This window comes from Castor canadensis, chromosome 11, assembly GCF_047511655.1.
Source record: "Castor canadensis chromosome 11, mCasCan1.hap1v2, whole genome shotgun sequence".
In the NCBI taxonomy this organism is placed as follows: Eukaryota; Metazoa; Chordata; class Mammalia; order Rodentia; family Castoridae; genus Castor; species Castor canadensis.
Window position 1 is genome coordinate 119,526,393 of NC_133396.1, and position 19,912 is coordinate 119,546,304.

General features: G+C 44.1%; 1 protein-coding gene across 3 annotated transcripts in view; it reads right to left on the bottom strand.

Annotated features, from left to right (window-relative positions):
* The window catches only part of Smyd2 (SET and MYND domain containing 2), an 84,559-nt gene extending 65,232 nt beyond the window's left edge, over positions 1 to 19,327 (bottom strand). The window contains exons 1-2 of one of the 3 annotated variants that reach the window (XM_074048340.1): positions 19,020 to 19,327; positions 874 to 937 (exon numbers count right to left, since the gene is read on the bottom strand). In XM_074048340.1, the coding sequence (XP_073904441.1) occupies positions 874 to 937; positions 19,020 to 19,192 (237 nt within the window). In that variant the 5' untranslated portion in view covers positions 19,193 to 19,327. The remainder of the gene's footprint in view (positions 1 to 873; positions 938 to 19,019) is intronic. The other 2 variants (XM_020186017.2, XM_020186016.2) reach the window with 2 other exon arrangements.
* Between the last annotated feature and the right edge of the window lie 585 nt (positions 19,328 to 19,912).

Consider the following 19,912-nt stretch of genomic DNA (forward strand, 5'->3'; position numbering starts at 1 on the left):
CCAGGTGTATTAACAGGTTCCCTTAAAAAAATAATAATAAAAAAAAAAACAGGGAGAGTTTAGAGGTAAATTAGAAATTTTTAATGTATATAATGACAAACAACTATAAAAGTCTGTGAAATAAGTTAAGAGGCCATGTTTCCCTAAATTGACTATGGAATGCATTTTCTGTGAAATATCTAAGAACATTTTACTCAACTAGTGTTTACTATAATGGTCTGTCATTAGTCCCTCAAAAGGACTACCAAGGGGTCCTCCAACATCCTCCTTATTTACCTTCCCATTCTCACATTGCAGGACCTGAGACTTATCCATCACACCCAGCCTCCTGAGCCCCACACCCCAGACCCTCAGCCCTTGGCTGCTTCCAAGGCACTGGCTGGGTTCAAGTTCACAGCAGCCACCTCTGGTCTTGCAAAGGCTGTGCCAGGTGCTCAACTGACTCTAGTCATAACTTGGCTGGGCTCAAACAACCCAAGGGCAAGAGATAGATGCTGCTATAGGAATTTCTAAAATTACAGATCCTTTACAACCTTTTAAAAGTTTTTAAAGACAGTATTTTTTCATTTATCATCTCTGTATTTTCCACCTATTGCTGGAATCCTTGGGGCAGACTATCAATGTCCCTGTCTGTACCTAACACAGTTTTCCTTGTGTCTTTCCCATTACTGCACCTCATTTTGGATCCTGCATGTGACCCCAAACTAAGACTGCCTATCACTGGCTGCCTGTTCATTCTGGGACAGTGTGTACACACACAAGGTATGCTCTGGCTGCAGGGAGGCACTGCAGAATGCCGACAAGGATAAGAGGACACTAGGGGTCCCGATCTTCCGAGAGAAAGCCCTCCCTGCCAGCGGACCCAGCACCTACCTGACACTCCGCATTGCAGTAAAATGCCTGCTTGCATCTTCCACATTTCGACAATCCTTCTTTCCTTAAAAACAGAAAGGGCACTGTAGTGGCGAGAGGCAGAGTCGTGAGGCAGCACATTTGATCATGCAATAACAGAAGCCATCTGGTCAGAATGCAGAGCCAAGATTCACCTTACCATCCTCTCCCCCAAGTGGCATCTTCCCCAAGCAAGTTTAGACCAGATTGAGCCCTTGAGGAGGAGAAAGTTAATCAAAGAGAACACACACCAACATTCAACTAAGCCCTCCAGCATGAAGGGCTCTGTCCACAGAGACCAAGAACACGCGCTCTAACTTGGCAACCCTGATCTAGGATTTCTTAACCACTAACATCACCTGTACTATTATTCAGTGGTTTAAGGAGAGTCAAATTCTCCTACATCCTGTTTATTGGATCTCCTGGCGAGGCAGACATAGGTCAAGCCAGGTTGCAGGTCTCAGCCCAAGAAGATGGAGAGTCAGGGTACACATATCAAGTAAAAAATGCCATGTGAGGAAGAGAGATTTAGTATACTGCAGGGAATGTGCACAGGTAGAAGGCAGGAGGCCACTACCATTCAAATGTTGTTCAGAAAGCTCAGTTTAAAAATAAATGCATCCCAGCAAGCCAAGGCACATTCTTGAACAAGGTATTAATATTAGACCTGATGTCTACACACCTGCCTTCCATGTACAACTTAGAGGCTCTGCTGCCTCTGCGTAATTCAGTCACTTTGGCCTGTTCGCTGCTGCGTTATTTTCCTGCCTCCTCCGAAGCACAGGGAGAGTGTGGCTGCCCAAACATTGAGTGCTAGTGCGCGTGCTGTGAGACAGGCCGATACTCTTTCAAAAACTGTGAGGCCACTGAATTAAGCCAACACACTACAAAACTGAAGGTTTTTGTGAAGTAGGGAACAGCCACATAATTTAAGTCAGAGTGCCATCTATAAAAAGTGCTGTCTAACTCTCAATCTGGTGAGTCTGACACCCTGGAGGGCATTCTTGCTGCTGCAAGGAGTGCTCTGTTGTTGCAGAGCTACTCTGAGCCACCTTGTGCCACCTCCTCTGCAAGCCAGGCAAAGGTGATGTTGGGAAAGGAGCTGACATTTTACAACACGGATACATGTCGTGTCTTTATGCTGCAGAAACCTCCACCACTTCTCATCAGTGAGCGGTAGTCACCACACTCCTCCCACAGATAAAGTGATCCAAATGCTGCTGTAGGAACCAAGCAGACTGCCTTGCAGCTTTCCTGACAGCAATTGGGTTTCAAGAAGCAGACAGAAGCATGTGTGGGAGAAAAATACATCTTGGGGTTGAGGTATAAATAAATATTCCAAGTTCGCACATCTCAATAGTTCACAAATGAACCCACTAATTGGACTGGGTGTATTCTCTGGCCTGAATTATCCCTAAGTGAGCCTCTGAAGGACTCCAGACTCTGACTGCATTCTGGATTATCAAAGAAAGAAGATGCATGGTAGCTGCCCACCTGCAGCTCAAAAACAACTGTTAAGTGACATGTCAGCACACAGTCCATACTCATGTGGACTGGGAAGGAATGCCAAGGGGCTGGTAAGGAAAGACCACCCAAGGCAGGCAGGGAGCTTGCAAAATTCTTTCAGAAGAAATGTGTTAGGAAATGGATAATAGGTGAGGAAATGCCACCCCATAAAAATGTCAATTTGAGATAGGCATTAATTTGAGTTTGTAGGGAAACAGGTCAGAGACCTCTTTAAGATTTGACTAAAGTCATTAACTTTCCCCAACAATCCTCCTTCTTCACCCCTCACCAAAAAAAAAAAAAAAAAGAAAATTCTATAAAAATTTCAAGGATTCATGAGCCACCAAAGCCCATCCTCTGAAACCAGAGTTAAAACTCTTCATGTGAAAGATGAGGAAATAATCACATTCAAAACATATGAGTAGTATACGGCCATACCACCGTGAATGCGCCTGATCTCATCTAAAACATAGGAGTTCAACAACACACACAAAGGTAAGGGTTAGACAGATCTTCTTGGCTTGTGGCTGTCAGCCTCCATATAACACGGAGAAAGAGAAAAAGCAATGGGGAGCCAGGGAGGAGTTCTAACATGATTTCACTGAAATTAACTCCATAAGGCCACCTTCATTAGAACCAGCTCTTCACCAAGTCGGCCAGCCACAAAAGACAAAAACCAGCAAGAAAAGGTGAACTTTTCGGTGTTGGCTAAATAATACCTATTTTCTATTATCTCTCATGGTGGTTCTCAGTTGTTGGCCTGCAGACAGCTGGGGTCCCAAAAATCCCATTCACGGAGTGGTAGGTCAAAATTATTCTCAAAATAATACCATGATGCTGCAAGCTTTCCCCCACAGTCTTAGCATTCGCAATGCAGAACAGTAAGATGTAAAGGAGCCCAGGAGCAAAACTTCACCAAGGCAGCAGCACCCACTGTCCAGGAACTCTGCATCCTTCACTGTCATTTGCTTACAACAAGAGGGGAAATGTCTGAAAGACATCCCTGACGCAGCACTGATCGATGTTACATGATTCTTGTGTGGTATCTCTTTTGAGATTCTGTGATGAAATGGAAAGAATGCTGAGCATTTCTGCATTCAGAAATGGAAGTACAATGGCTACAGACCTTGGGAAAGGCACTTGTGTGACTGCTAGCAGTGAAAAACAGACTAGTCACTTCTTTCTTAGAATGCCTTCTTTTTTTTTTTTACTTCAAAGAACAGCTTTATAACTGTTGTTATTCAGACTTGAACACTTGGCAGATATATTATTGAAAAGAATGAAGAGAGCCTGTCGCTTCCAGGAAAACAGTATTTGCTGCCAATGATAAAATCTGAGCTTTCAAGCAAAAGTTAGAATTTTAGAAAACATGTATCTGCCACCCTGAACTTGACAGCTTCTCAATAGTTAACACTTTTCAGATGAGACTGGCAATGGTATTAGCCACTGTCATTTTGGAAGATCTATGTTACTTAGTGATTCAATATTCTCCAAATGAGTAATTATGAGGTTTTAGAAGTTAGTCATGGCTAAATGAGTCATTTAAAGCACAAGATAAACTAAGGACCAGGGTATGGCTCAAGTGGTAGAGGACTTGCCTAGCTAGCAGCCCTAAGTTCAATCCCCAGTACCAACAACAACAACAAAAAAAAACAAAGAAAGAAAAGGAAAAAAATCAAAACAAAAAATAAATCAATGAATTTTAATACAATATATGAAGTTTACTGACATGACTTCAGATTGCAATTACAACTAATCTTTAAGTCAGTATCACTTAGTGAGTTTTAATGTGGAATCAAAGGACAATATCCATATTTAACCAAAAAAGATATTTAAAAACTCTTCCCTTTCAAATTAGTTTAGAAAGGTGGATTTTTGCCATATACTTCAACCAAAACAATGTAACACCGCATTCAGAAGTATATCTGAGAATCCACTGTCTTCTATATTACTTACATTAAAGAGATTTGAAAAAATGTAAAAAAATACCACTATTCTCACTAACTCCTTGATATTGGAAAATATCTCTCATAAAAAAGCCTAGGCATAAAATGCTAACAGTAATGATTATCTTCTAAAAAAATTAATATTTTTCTGTTTTAATTTTAAATGATAAATATTAACAGCTATAAGAAAAAAAGTTCTTTGAGGTTCTCAATTTTTAAAAGCAAAGACTGCTGATCTATCTTAATAATACTATCAGATCAAAGAAGAAATTATTAAGATTCTTATTTCTGAAATGAAGATAACGAGGACCCTAAAGGTGAAGTAACTAATCTAACAGATAAGTGAGCAGGTAACAGAGTCTGAATTCACTCGTTTTTGTCTTCATCATGCAAAGATCTCCCTCATTCAGGACAACTGTCCAGGAGAATGGACAATGAGAAGCAAAGGTAATCTACGTATCTGGATAAGCTAATGGGAATAGCAAAACAAAGGAAGACATTCTTTTCTCTGGTTTGTGTAAGGTCCAGTCCCAACGCTATCCCATTAATGTCACTTCACTTCACAGGCACGCAGTGGGGGAGAATCCAGAATCATTCTCAAGGTGAACCCACCGCCCCCACCCCCCTCCACCCCCCCTCCACACACACCCCCCCATTGCCCAGGAGGGGCTCTTAACCAACCTGACAGGAAACACTTTCACTCAAAATGTATTGCAGAAAACAAGGCCTGCTATATTTTCTGTGCAAAGAAGGTCCTCCCCTCTTATTCAGTAAGGGAAGCTAGCCTGGTGGGTCCAGGCTAATATCATGTCCTCCAGGATCCTAGCAATAGAACTGTGCGCTTCTCACTAAGAACTAAGAAGCCTCGCTTGTCTCTGGGGCAGATTTTATAATACAACTTCCTTAATGTGAATTTCCTTAATCCAGCGACTCCTGGAGCCAGCCTCCCTTCAAAGCAGAGAAACAGAAAAGCTAACAATTTTGATAGCCACTGTTACTAATAATGAATAACTCAAGAATGTGCTTTGATCTATTTTGGCCTGAGTCATTCTAGATGAGGTGGGGTGGGGCAGGGAACTGTGTGTGAATTATCCAGACAGGTGCTCAGCTCTTTCCATGGCTGGGGACAGATGTAAAGTTTTCAAGAGAAGTCTCATGGCAACCAAAACTTGCTGAGTTAATACCTGTACTGTGTGCGGTATGTGCTAGATAGAGAGGGAGGGAGGGAAGGAGGAGAGGAAGAAAGGGGGTGGGGGAGAGAGAGAGAGAGAGAGAGAGAGAGAGAGAGAGAGAGAGAGATCTTCTAAGTTTGCCTATTGCTAACTGAGGAACTCTACCCATAGAGAAACTTCAGAGGGGCTATCCATTTTCACTGTAGCATGAGACAAGACATTTGGAATAAACTCTTGTGCCTCCAGAAGACACAGCCGGTGAAACTTTCATTTGCAATGTAACCTGATCTGAATTGTCCGGGAGGTTTGAAGAAAGGTTGTGCCAAACAAAGAAAGCAAACAACAGAATAAACAAATAACAGAACCTCAAAGGAAAGGAACCAAAAAGTAGGTTAAGAGAGGATCACTAAGAAGCACTCAGGGTCCTAACTCTGGTGCCTGGGGTAGGTCCATTGATTCTTTGTGATTGGTCTGTGCTGGGCCAGAAATTGGGATTTCCAAGTTTCCCCAGGAGATTCTAACTTGCTTCCAGAAGTCCAAACCACTAGCCTTTGTAATGGGTCTCAACAGGGTGGCGTCTTTGTGCAGAATGTGCTCGACTGTGTTTTGGTGTAACTTTTCTCAAGAATGAATGGCATCCAGTGGATGTATCAGGCTGTTTAGCTACCCTATCTTGACAATGAATGTTAGAATAAAGCACCCCGCACTGGATTTTTTAACCATGACAGAAGTATTCTAGAAGCCAAGTGCAAGTTTTAAGAAAGAAACCCTCAGCTTCCTTTCCCTTCTTCCTGACTTCACCTCACAGTTTAGTTTGAATACATGAATATGAGTTACTCTTCCCCACTTCCCATCTCACATCCTTTTTTTATTTTGGTGCTTGACATGCAATGTGATGATGGTCAAGTTATTCATCCTTTCTGAACCTCAGCTTCTTCCAGACACCTTGATCTCATAGGCTTGCTACGAAAATTAAATGAGAAAACTTAAGCAAAGTGTTTTCTCCACTGTTTGGAACATGGCAAATAGTCCGTAAATGTTAAGCACTACAACTGCCCTTTTGATCAGTTTTGTGTGTTTTTTTTAATGTCCACTACTGAAATACCTTCAGTACAATGTCACTCAGAGGTATGGCTAGGGGATTTATGTTTCTGAAGCCTTCGTTTTATGGGCAAATATCTACCCTGCTGTGATAGAGCAGCTCTTTGAACTTAATGGTTCTATCCACAAAGGGGAAAAGAAATGTTACCGAAAAAATACAAGTATTTGATTATTAGTGACTAGGACAGAACTTAGAAGATACGCACCTGTCATTCTCTACTGGAGGACACACAGTGATTAATTTCCTTGCTTTTAAACACTGGAGGCCCATGAAGATCAACAAGTTAGAAATGTAATTAACAAGTCCTGCTAGTTAATGCGTTGCCACAGGTGCTGTTGGTCTAGATAAAAAGGACTGGATTCTATAAGCTCCCTACTTTCTGCTACTGAAATAAATGCTTCGTGGGTTTCACCATGAAAAGAAAATGATACTGGCATACAGGGGCCTTGCAATAACAATTACTTTTAACTAACGGTGACAGAAGAAGTGATAAGTATGCTCTGCTGAACAGAGGCAGTCCCAGCCAAATGAAAAAGAGAAAGGAAAAAAAAAAAAAGCCCAGCAGCACAATATAACTTCACCATAGGCTGAAATAAGACAATCAGAGACAAAGTTAGCCTCCCACCCAGCGAGGGTGGTCACACTAGCAAGGCCTCCAGTCTTGTTGGAGAGAAATAAAAATTGGAGGAATTGTGGCAGAACCCTATTATAACCCTGGTCAGGCACAAGGATAATACTCGAGCGACAGGTTTTTTGTGTAACAGTGAAAGATGCTCTGCACATCACTTTAATCCATGATGTACAGTGGAATGGGGCCCACGTGCGGCGGGGGGCTTCTTCCCAGAGCTGTGCTGAACCTTCGCCTCAGCTCCAGCTTTGTTCTCAGCTTGTTAAAAGTTAGAGCTCAGTCCTCAAGGGGAGGCAGGAAATATTTAGGGCAGTGAGGTAGCAACTAATAGGTTTTAATAGGAATTAAAAGCATGATTTACAAGGTAGAATCTAGGCTTGGTGGACTGTCCTTGCTATAAAAGGATGACACTAGTTTAGGATTTGTTTTAATATAGGATCTGGCTGAGATGAAATTTACTTTTGTCTTAGAAAGAAAAAAATCCACACAATTTAGGGATGGAGAGAAATATTTAGTCTATGGAACAGGGAACATTAAAATACCCTTTCAGCTATGGGATGGCACCTGCATCCAAACTTTATCTTGAAGGCCTTGACAATCTCAGGAATAGTTAAAGCTTGTTCAAAGGATAGAAATGTTCTCTGCTAAATTTTCATGTTTTCCTCTGGAAATGTCCTAACTTTTTCTTGGTGGAGGAAGGGGAATTGAACTCAGAGCCTCCTGCTCTACCAGTTGAGCCACACACCCTTTGCTTTTACCAAGCCGTCCTTGGACCTCAATCCTCCTACCTCTACCTCCCAAGCAGCTATCATTACAGACATGTACCACTATGCTCGGCCCATGTCTTAACTTTCATGCAAGAGCAGAATGCTACTGCTTTGCTACTTTTATCTTTACTTCTCTAAAGCCCATGGCTGATGATGAGGTCAAAAGGAAAGAGACAACAAAGGCCTTTGTTTTTAACTCAGTTCTCTTATACAAGGACTCACAATAACATCCACCATTTCTTGAACAGTATAATCAATCCTGAATGTTGTCCTTAGTACCCTGGAATGAATGCCAGTATTTTCAGATTTCCTTATGACTGCTGGTGCTCTAACTGACAAAATATTCATGTGGCTAAATATCAAAGAAAAATGGGGAAACCAAAATAGTGTAAATTTGACTATTTTAAAACTTTAAATACTCCCAAAGATATTCCTCACTCACGTTCTGTTTTCAAACTGGAAATAGACCACTGTAAAAAAAAAAAAATTGCCTCTATAACCTAATGCTAAATGTGAATTCCCTGACCATAGCTGGGTCCTCTGCAGTCCAATCTGAGTATAAACTCCTGGCCCCAGACAGACCTGTTCTTAATCTCACAGGAAAAGAGGCCTGTTAAATCGCTTAGAGAAGAATTTTTTAAGAGTTGACCCTCTCATCAACTTGGTTTTATTTTCCTGTAGACAAACAAAAGCTAAATTGCCACCAGGCATGGTGTCGCATGTCTGTAGTCCTTGCACGCAAGAGGGGGAAGCAGGAGAACAGTGACTGGGAGGCCAGCCTCTGCTACATTGTGAGTTTCAGGTCAGCCGGCGCTACATGGCAAGAGCCTCTCTCAAAAAAACAAAAACAAAATACAAGAGAGAATAAAAAAAAACCTGAATTACCAATCTGTTAAAGCCAATTACTCCAACTATGGACTTCGACTCAGACTCACCAGACAAGGTTTGAACATATTTAACAGAAATTTTTCTTTCAGGTCTTACTGATTTCATTGGCATTCTGAGTGACGAACAGTTTTCTCTAGAAAACCTTGTCTGTGAAGCAGTAAGAAGATAACCTTAATCTATCATAGCCAATTTCTACTCAAAAAGTATTATTTTCTATGTGCAAAGTACTGTGATAGGCAAAACATGAGCTACTTGGGGAAATAGGCCCTGCCTACGTGAAAGTGGCAAAAAAGTATCAGGCAAAATGATAAACAGAAATGTCATGGAAATGAAGCAGCACGAAACGGCCCAGGCAACACCGAATGGAGGGCAAGAAGCTGCCGTCATCTACATTCTTCAAGGAAAGGACACAGCCAGGGCGATTTATAGAGCAGTTGGTCACATCCGTCTCTGAATCCTCTCTGAGCACAATTCCTGGGATTGTAGGATGACCAATGATTATAAATAATAAACACTGTAAATAAATATAAAGTAGTAAATAAATGGAATGAAGAGATTTGCAGGCTGGAGTGGTTAAGGGAGAGCTTAATAAGAGATGCAATTTGATGGGGAGCTTTCTTGAGTGTGGCAGACTTGGGGTATGAGGCCTTGTCAGGGAAGGAGGCCAAGCAGAAGGAAGGGAAAGGTGCAGAGAACAGCATTCAGCCAATGACAACAGGAAGGATGAAGAATGGAATGGAGGCTTTGGAGAGCATGGGAAAGACCACCTGCTTGAGTAAATGGTCTAAGTAAACGATGTAGGCCTGGATAACACAGGACAGGGTGGGAGCCTTCCACGAAAGACCTGGGAATCTACGTTGTGTCCTGAGGCAAACAGGCAGTCCATGAAGGGTTCTGAGAGCAGGATTCATTCAAGTATTCATTTCCAAAAATGAGCAAGGCTCTATATTTACATAGGTGATGTTGCCTGCCCTATGGGCTGCCAGCAAATGACAAGCTGCTGAACTGAGACTACTGATTTCACAAACACTGACTGAGGTAACAGAGTGCCTCGAGGCTGGCGTAAGTTTGGATAAGCAAAACCTAGTTCTTGCCCTCAGGAAGCAAGTGTGACCAAGGATCAGGTGCTATGGGAACAAAGGTGGCAGAAATGAATCAAGCCTGCAGAAACCAAGACACACTACTCAGAAGAAACTGAGGCATTAGCCAGGCAAAGAGGGACACAAGAGAGGAAAAAGAGCAAGGTACACATGTGTGTTGTAGTGCATGCATATGTATCACTACCTGAGTCTGGCACTGCAGGATGAAGCTAACATGGCAGAAGACCCAGCCCCTGGCTTAGCTCCAGGGGTGCCCAGCAAGCAGCTCTGACTCCACTGGAGTTCCACCAGGACCACTCTCTGAAAGCAAGGTGTCTGTAGGCTTCCTCGCCACTTCTCCCATCCAAGTACTAACCAGGCCCAACCCTCAGACGAGATCAGGCACTTTCAGGGTGGTATGGCCGTAGACTCCTCACCACTTCTGAAAATACTTAGTAGCTGGTATCTTATAAGATCTGGCCATGTGTGAAATCAATTAAATATTAGACCAGCTAAGTAGATTATTTCTAAATCCTTACCTTCTGAACCTCAATGTTCTTAAATTGAAAAAATCCTAAAGGTTTTTTTTTAGTCATAATTAAAAATGTTTACTCACAGACACAGGTAGACTACTTAATTACCTACCAAAATATGCCTCCCCAGAGCTGCCAGTAGTGTAACAAGTACTTAGAAACTGCTCTTGGTAGAAAGCCCTGTCTCCTTACTTGGGCCCGCATGTTAACTGGAAGCCTCCATTTTATATCTGTGTCCTTTGAGCATCTCCCTGCCTGGAATCCAAGTAAGACAGGGCTGACTAATAACATCTTGTGACAAGAATCAAAACTGCCCCCAAGCCACAAATGACTTTCTTACGGTGACCAGGCCCTGCCAGACCAATCCTGAGATAATAATCAAGAGACTATACTTCTGATCACTGGACCACACCTGTGAGCTGGACTGTTAATAATCACCCATACCTCTCACACCCTGCCCAGTTACTCCTTTACTTCAACATAAAGCTCGTGTCTGTACCCTGAAGATGGCTGCAGTGCTTACTCGGCCTCTTCCTGTAGTGTGCCCAAGCCATGTAATAAATCTCTTTTCCCTGCCTTCCACCTCCTTTCAAAGAAGGTAATTCAACAATTTAATATATTATTTCTAAAAGCTTAAAATTTCAATTGACAAGCACGGAGCTGAACATGACATATGGAAACCCAGGAACTGGGCCTCTGGCCTAGAATGCCAGGTTACAGTAGGCATGTTACCATATCATTGGACCTAAGCACTATCTGATCAAAGCTCTCTTTTCATTTATATAAGTGTGGTTAAACATTCTGGTTAACAGCATGTTCTTCATGACACACATGGCTTACAAGTTTTCAACTGAGTTAAAATACTCAAGCCCCAAATTTTTCATACCACCTCTGCTGAAACCTCACAAAGTTCAAGACACTGTAGTAAAATAAAGGTGAATAAAATCTACTAGACTCCAGAAATATAAATATTTTTGAATGAGTTTTAAAAAAAAAAGTCCCTATTTTCAGGGAACTTATCACCGGCTAGTGACTCCTAAGTACATGAAAATGAGAGCTTCTCATTGTGAACAGCAACCATCAGTATACTGCACATTTGTGGGACAAACAGGTAAGAAGGGGCTTTTCAGGTGACAAATGGACAAGTGCTTCTCATACTATCATTACAGTGAGAAATATTGCCAAAATATGAGGCAGTACTACATTCCTGGTACTCAAGAGACTAAAGAGAAAAGGTTCTTCCTGTCTAAGAACATTTCATTTTGACACAGAGTTTAACATAATGCCTGTCAAGTGCCAGGTTATAAAATCCCTGAGATTCTGTTTGGCTTGGATGAAAACCTGCATCTTCCTGGACAGCCAGATTTCTAACCATGTTCCTCCCCCAAAGCAGGCTGAAGTCTGCAAGCCCTGCTGTGCAGTTCACTTCATCAAGCATCCTTTTCTTTCCTCTCCTCCAGGGTGACTCCTGCCCCCATGGGAACCAACCTCCTCCTACATCCTAGCTGTCACACACAGTATCTTAGTTATTATGGTAAGCATTCATTTTAGTCTTGAAGACTACACATTTGCCCAAAATAAGCACTTACAAATTCTAACATCCATTCTTTCCCATGAGAGCAAATCCAATCCATTTTCATAATATAACACCCTATTTCTACTTAGTCATCTGAGACCTTCCACTTCACACACAAGAGTCACCAGATTTTATGTTAATAAATTGGCATGAGGAGTTCCACACTATTTTTAAACTTGATTGAAGATTCTGAGGGACACAGCTGGATCCTCAGCACATGCATGGCCTAAAAAGATAAGTTGTTTCCTGAACCTTCAAGACTTTTTTGTATTATTTTCCTGCTAAATTGCATATTCCTGTCCTTCAGAGCAGTCTTGAAGAGATCTGATTTCCTTCTGTTCTATTGTGTCCTGTGAACGCCTTTGCAATTGAAAAGGAGGCCACGGGAGGGTGGCAGGAACGGAGTCAGCAGAAGTTACACAAAGTGAGGTGTGTGGCTTTGTGACTGGTTAGAGCGCTAATGAGGCCAAGGTCATGGGTTCAACCCTGAAAAGGCAGGTACTTCAGTCAATTCCCTGCCAGAGAACTGCACCCCTAAACTACTGCAGATTTTCTAGAAATCCAAAGATGTGAGGGCTGGGGGTATGGGTAGGATGTGCAGAGAATACAAGTTCCCGAGAGGAAAAGGAGACTTCAGCACACGCAGCCTCCCACGGGCCCGGGAGCAGGCCACCCGCAGGTGAAAGCACTGAGCAGCCAGGCTCCCAGGGAAAGGAAGGTCTGAACGTGGTCAAGTACAATCAGGATGTCCTGTTCTATATCCAGCTAGCTCCTGGTAATGATCAGGACGGGGACACACACACACACACACACACAGACACACACACACGTGTCAGGATGTCCTGTTCTATATCCAGCTAGCTCCTGGTAATGATCAGGACACACACACACACACACACACACACACACACACACACACACACATACATTGGCCCTACATATACCAGATGAAAGCAGGCCTTCAACTAGAAGATATCATTACCTCAAATCTACATCTGAGGTCCAAAATAGGTGTGTGGAAAGGGAGAGAGAATTAGTTATTCACGACTTTAGGAACTTTGCATAAAAGATGCTTACTTATTTTTACTGACTGTCTTCATAGGCAGAAATAAAGTGGTCTAAATCTGTGATGATTTTTTTTTCCTACTAACAGGGAAAGGAAAGGGGAGATTAACCTAAGTCTAAAGATCTACAACTCTGAAACAGAATAAACTTAGTTTACAATTTTCCCACTATTTCAAATTCTAAAACAGACAACTTTGCTGTCCTGAGTTCTCCTCAATTCTGAGTTCTCCTGAACACCTGATCCCTGCCATGCTATAAGCACTGAGCCTGGATATTCCCAAAGGAAATTAAGACTTTTTAAAAACATTTTTAAAGAACCTTCTGATAGTAAGTGTGAAACAGGCTTGTCCTACAAGTATCTTGCGGCAGAGCTGCACCACAAATTCCATGTCCCAATCTTACAGAATTATTTGTACACGAGGGTTTTGAAAACATTATTTAGGAGAAAGAAAAGGAGTTATTCTTTAATGCTGTCCCACCAAATAGCACTGAACAAAGTCTTTATATGCAGGTATGGAGGTACAGCTCCAGTGGTGGAGCATGGGCTGAGCAAGTGTGAGACCCTGAGTTCAACTCCATTCCACCCCCACCCACCCAAAAAAACCATTGAGATGAGGAGCAATGACTTACTTCTAGCATGTTTTAAATTATTCCAAACCTACAAAAGGATCAGGGTCTAACGTTCTTTTTGTTATGTAGTAACTGATACATACAAAAGAAAATGTGGCTCTTACACACATTCCAAAACCTTCTCATCAGCGCAGATTGACACCAATGACAGCAGAATCAATTAAGGGGTTTTTTTGTTTTTGTTTATGGTGGGACTAAGCTTTGAACCCAGAGCTTCGAGCATTGAATTTTTAAGCTTTTAGAAATAGTACATTAAATCATTGAATTACCTACTTTGAAAGGAGGTGATAAGAAATGCATTTGCTCAAGGACATATCAGAGATGAATTAGGTCTCCAGTGAACCACACAGCAGGTTCAGGCTGAAGGGGGCACAGGAAAGAAAATCTCACTAGCACTAGGAAAATTTAGCTCTGTCCTGAAAGTCACAGAGCCTGGCAGTTAGGTGGCACACCATAAATATTAAACAGCAAAAAATAAGTGAAATTCAGGGAAATTGCTTAGCTTCTTCAACACTCAGTTTCTTTCTGTGTAAAATGGGATAAGACCCTGTCTATACTAGTTATCTTCAGCAGGATCAAAAAACAACATATCTGGAAATGTTTCGTGAGCTGCAAAGAACAGTATGATTGACAGGAATGTCATTTTATATGGGAGCTTCAGATTTTTTTTTTTTTTTTTTTGATCAAGAGGACTTTGTCCTATTACTTTTGTGAGGCGTTGGATGGTAGTTTTAATTCACCAGGGTTTGAATTTTACTTCAGGGGAGAGGTTTTTTTTTTTTTTTTTTTTTTTTTTTTTTTGTCTTTTCTTTTTTGGTGCTGGGATCGAACCCAGGGCCTCATGCATGCTAGGGAAGCGCTGTACCACCGAGCTACATCCCAGCCCTGAATTTTACTTCAGGATATCCTGCTGTTCTATTTCTTTCATCTGAAATCACTTCCAAGTGTGCAGTGGTCACTGAGCCCCTATAAACTAACAAATTATGTTCTCCACATAAGAAAAAAAAGGCCTGTATGGCTCCTGATACACTGAAGTCCTTGACGCAGCTGAAGAATCATGTTGAAGGTAGGAGAGAGGAGTCAAGACATCCTTGCTCTGTGGAAAATTCTGTTTTCTTCCATTCCTCTTTACAAATACCTGTTTAACCTCCTATCAGAGTTTAAGCACTCTGGAGTTAGAAGAGGTCCGTTTTTGAAGAGGCTTTACCTCAAAAACCTCATTCAGTTTTCAAAAACACTGAAAGCTGATCCAAGACACCCATTGTTATCCTGAGGGACCCAAAGTGGAGAAGTGCTGGTTTTAGCTCTGGAACAGGGTTAGTGGAAGCTCCACTGGCCAACAATTTCCTTTATACCCTTCCCAGTGTCCCCCACTGCAACCCTACCACCATAAATACATCCCTGAAATTGCGGTCTTTTCTTAGATGACTCAATGAATCTGAAACATTTAACTAGTAGAGTTCATCAGACAAAAACAAGAGGCCAAGCTGACTGTTACATTTACTTAGTCTGAGGGTTGTCCTGAGCGCCTGACTTCTCTACTTCAGACTAGCTTGGTAGTGAGGAATTTAGAACGCACAGTATACAGACAAAGGAACCTAGAAGCTCGGGGAGGTTAATTAACAACTGCCCAAAAAAACCATCAGGAAGGATGGAGCCAGAATTCAAACCCAGTCAGTCGGCACAGAGCCCCTGCTTTGCTGTCTTTATCTAAATAAATTAAAAACTTGAAATATTCAAAGGGACAACACAGTATCTTCTTACCTAACATACAGAGAGCTGACTTTGGTATACTTTGATGTAACTTTTTAGAGGAAACCCGCTGTCTGTATATCTTAATCTTATTACCCATTTTATAAAAGTACATCTGAACCAGAGGGGAGGAACCTCTACCAGTGCACATGTCCAACTGTTCATTTAAAAAGCATAATCTGAGAACATTTGAAGTCATTTGTCCACAGACAATACTCAGAGAAAGTTCTCAGAGTAACAGGAATCACAATAGCCGTGGGACAATGTCTCTTCCAACACTCAGCTTCAGGCAGCCAGGCTGAGCGCGATTATAGAGAACTTTAAGAAAACAGCATCAGGGCTTCATGGCCCTTAATGCAGATAAAAGACCCACTAAAGATTATCTTGCCAATTTGATAAAATAATAGGAAAGATAAGATGAACACTGTAAGAGAATACATCTGAGGGACACTAAGAAAAACGTCTTCATAATTACTTATAACAGGACATCCTAATCACAGTATTTGCTCAAAAGAACATTTCGGCTTTTAAAACCACTCTAAGAGAGCCCAACATGATAGAAATTCACCAAAACTAGTTTCTAATAGCTCTATCCCAAGGAAGCAAAGTGGGTCTTTCCCCTTGCTCAGAGGAAGCAAAGAAAACAATATTCTCGCCATTAAGGACCCAAAGCTAAGAGAATAAAGATCAAGCGGGAGACATTTGAGGAGCCACAGCAGAATGAATGAATATTCAAATGGAACATTGGGCTGTATAGCCAGTGCTCCCTTTCTAAGACAAAACAACATCCAGTCTTAACGCACTTCAAGTCTCAGTGTGATATTTAAAATAGCTACGTATCTTTTTTTTAAGCCTGCCAGAAAATATTGGCCAATAATCAAAACATGCCTCTGTGTGTGTGTGTAAAAAATGTATCTCAGAGCTCTCTGATAGACACAGCGCCATCACTTAGATGTTTACGGGTTGCCTTCTCTAGCAGCTTATCCAAGACACCTATCTTCCCAAGTGTCATCCACCCAATTGAGAAAGTGTGATACAAATTTCAAACTCCCAGAAACAAATCCTACTCTGCTGAGAGCTAAGAAATTCCCTATCATTTTTCAATTCATCAAATAATACTGATTCCCAAAGAATTTTTTTCCCATCAAAACAAGTTAAATTCTGATGTAATTAATATGTCAAGGTAATTCTCAGGTGGCTCCCTTATCTTCAGCAATATTATTTCAACCATAAGAAAGGACAAGGGGTCATTTTCTTTCAGGTGTGTGCCACAGGGACAGGGAGTGAATTCTGACCTGCACGCAACACCATTTGTAGACTTCTGTTCCTACTCCTTTGAGGCCATATGAAGATATATACATGTCCCCCAAATACATCTGAATGGATTTGTCCTCAGTCACAAACAAATACAAAGGAACTGGCGCTAAATTTACTAGAATGATCTACCCACTAATTCTAAACTAGTCAAATTTAATGCAAGTAGAGTCAGGCACAAAGATATTTCCAAATGGATGGGTCTCAGAAGTATTATTTCTTGTACATTTAGTTGATTTCAAAGGACTCTTTGGAGACAGGGAGAGAAACTGAACTACGGTGTTAACAGAAATTCACCTAAGCCAAGTAGAATGGGGTGAAGTTGCAGTAGTACCAGCCCATTGCATGTGGCAGCCCTGGAAAGAGGCCTATGGCAAGTTAGTGACACTAATGATGTCATCAGAAAAATGAAAGGAAAAAAAAGGCAACAAACTTAGTCACATATGGCAGAGTACCTGAGGCAGATGAGTTGTGAGGGTGCACTAACAGGTTGGTCACACGTTACTGTACTAAGGTTGGGGTGCGGCTGTGTGCTGAAGAGAAGCTTCTCTCAGTTCCTGCTCTCCTTCCTAGCTGGGAGATTTTGATCTTTAATTCAGTGGGGAAGAGGACTGGCAACCATCATCTGAGTACCTACTATGCGCCTGGCACTCACCATCTTACTTCACATCGTCAGGATCCCTGACAGAGGCTCCTTCTGTGCTGGGTGACCTGCTTTGCTCCTGCCACTTGCAGACACCCACACTGCTGCAGACTCCCAGCCACAGCGAGGCTCAGAAGATCAAGGGACCAGTCGCAGCAGCCTTTTTAACTTTGGGAAAACCCAATGCTCACTTCACTCAAACGTCGCAAAGTGGTGCCATGACCCTTTAGCTCTTGGCTCACCAATTCAAAGAGCCACATCACATACAGCCCTTCGGCTGCCCACGGCATGATTCTGTGTCTAGTTCCTTTCCAGGTCCCCCCAAGCGGAAGACAGTTCTGGCAGGGAGTCCGGACAAGATTACTGTAATATTCAGCCTTTGTCCCTTCTTTTGCTGTCTTACTGTAGATAAGGCACTCAGGTCTGGGAGACTGAGGGCCTCAGCGTGTGCTGGACTTGAGACCTATTCTCAAGAGGGACCTGCTGGACCTCAAGTCACTTCATCTAGTCCAGAAATCTCCAGCTCAAAGGTGAAGAAACTGAGGTTCAAAGAAAGTAAAGCAGGGAGCAGCTGGGGGGGCCTGGTACAAACTTAACTCCAACACCACTACCTCCTGCCTTCCTAAATTTACTGAGTACCGAAGTAGATGGGACACGGGCAGCACTAAGTGACACCACGTCTCAACACAGTAATTAATGGTGTGAGTGTGTGTACAACCATCCTTCCTCTCTGGGCTTTAGTTTTCTCATCTGCAAAACAGGATTGGTGTTTCTAACGCACCTTTCAGCTCTGAAACTGTCATAAGGTTTGGTATACAAATACGGGAATACACATGTATATATCATATAGGTGAATATGGACATATATATACACGCACACAGTATACAATTAAATCCCATTTCAATTTTGCCTAATCCCCCCTGGTGACCACGTTTTCCTAACTGCAAACAGAGCGAGATAGGTATCATCATTGCAGAGCCCTGGTTGCCCCACCTGCTTCTCTCCTAATACCCAGCGCCGAATGACAAGGAAGAGGGGGTCACTGCTTTTACTACCAAGTCATTAAATTCCTTGGGGGGGGGGGACGGCCAATCCGAAGCAGGGCCGAGCTGGGGCCGCGGGGGATGGGGGAACACATAACACACCGCAGGAAGCACAAGTGAAAGGTGACACTGTGGCTGCCCGAGTCTGGGGCCCATGCACCCAGTGCGCAGCGCATGTCCATGCTCGGGACCAGCCTGGCTCTCGGCCACGTTGGAGGTCAGGGACGGCACCCCGGGTTTGCACAGCCCGCGCGAGCAACCCTGAAAGCGTGCAGAGCGGGGCACGCGGCGGGAACTTGGCCCGCGGTGCGAGCGCACGTGGTACCACTGGGCGTGGGGCAGGACCGCGCGACCCGCCGGGTCCCCGCCTCGCCCCTCCCCCACGGCCGAGAGGCCGGCGCTAGGACCCCGCGCAGCCCGCGCACTTCCTCCGCCGCGGTCGGGCCGCCGCCTCCGCCGCCACCCCGGCTCCCCGCCGCCTACCTGGCGAAGCAGTGCTCGCAGTGGTTGCCGCGCTCGGCGACGGTGAGCACGTAGGCGTAGGCCGGGCAGGAGAAGAGCAAGTCCCCCACCTGGAAGCACTGGAGGGCCCGCAGCCCTCGGCCCTTGCCCGGGCTGCAGAAGCGCTCCAGGCCGCCGTGGCCCTCGGCCCGCATGGTGGCGGAAAGGCGGGTGGGGGGGTGGCCGGCGCCGCTGTGGCCGAGCGCGGCGCCCCGCGAGCTGTTCTGGGAGACGCGTCACCCCGAGCCGCGGGGGGCGGGGTGGGAAGCGCCCGCAGACGCCACGGCTGCCCGCGCCCCGGAAGGGCCGCCCCGCCCCTCCCCGCCCGGCCGGCCGCGCGCGCGCGCGCGCCCCGGGGAGGCGGGAGAAGGAGGGGGCCGCCCCGCCCCCGGACCCCCGAGGGACCCCCGGCCGCTGCCGGCGGGGTCGCGGTGGGGTCGCCGGGGCCGGTGTCCGAGGGTTCCCCGCATGCACCGTGGGCCTGGACGGAGGATGGCGCGCCCTTGACGACAGGAAGGGGCGAGGAGCTCTCAGCCCCGCGTGCCTGCGTCCTTGGCACGGACCCTAGAAGGGCCCCTCTGGGAACCCCGAAGGGACACTGGTAAAGGGAAGCTCCAGCAGGAAAGATGGGTGTGTTTCCCCGCGCGTCCGGGACCCTAGGAGGCTGCCTCGCTGGGAACGCTTTGCCCCCTGCCCCGCCAGTGGAAGTCAGTTGTAGGGACAGAAGGGGAGGTGCGAGCTCTGCGGAGCAGGCAGGGGATCCCCCTTCCTTCAAGAAACTTGGACTCCTGTTGGGGGCCGATGCCATGCGTGGCCAGAACACTGCAGTGGCTTTGATGGCTTGAGTACCCCACCAACTGTGATCTTAGAAAAGC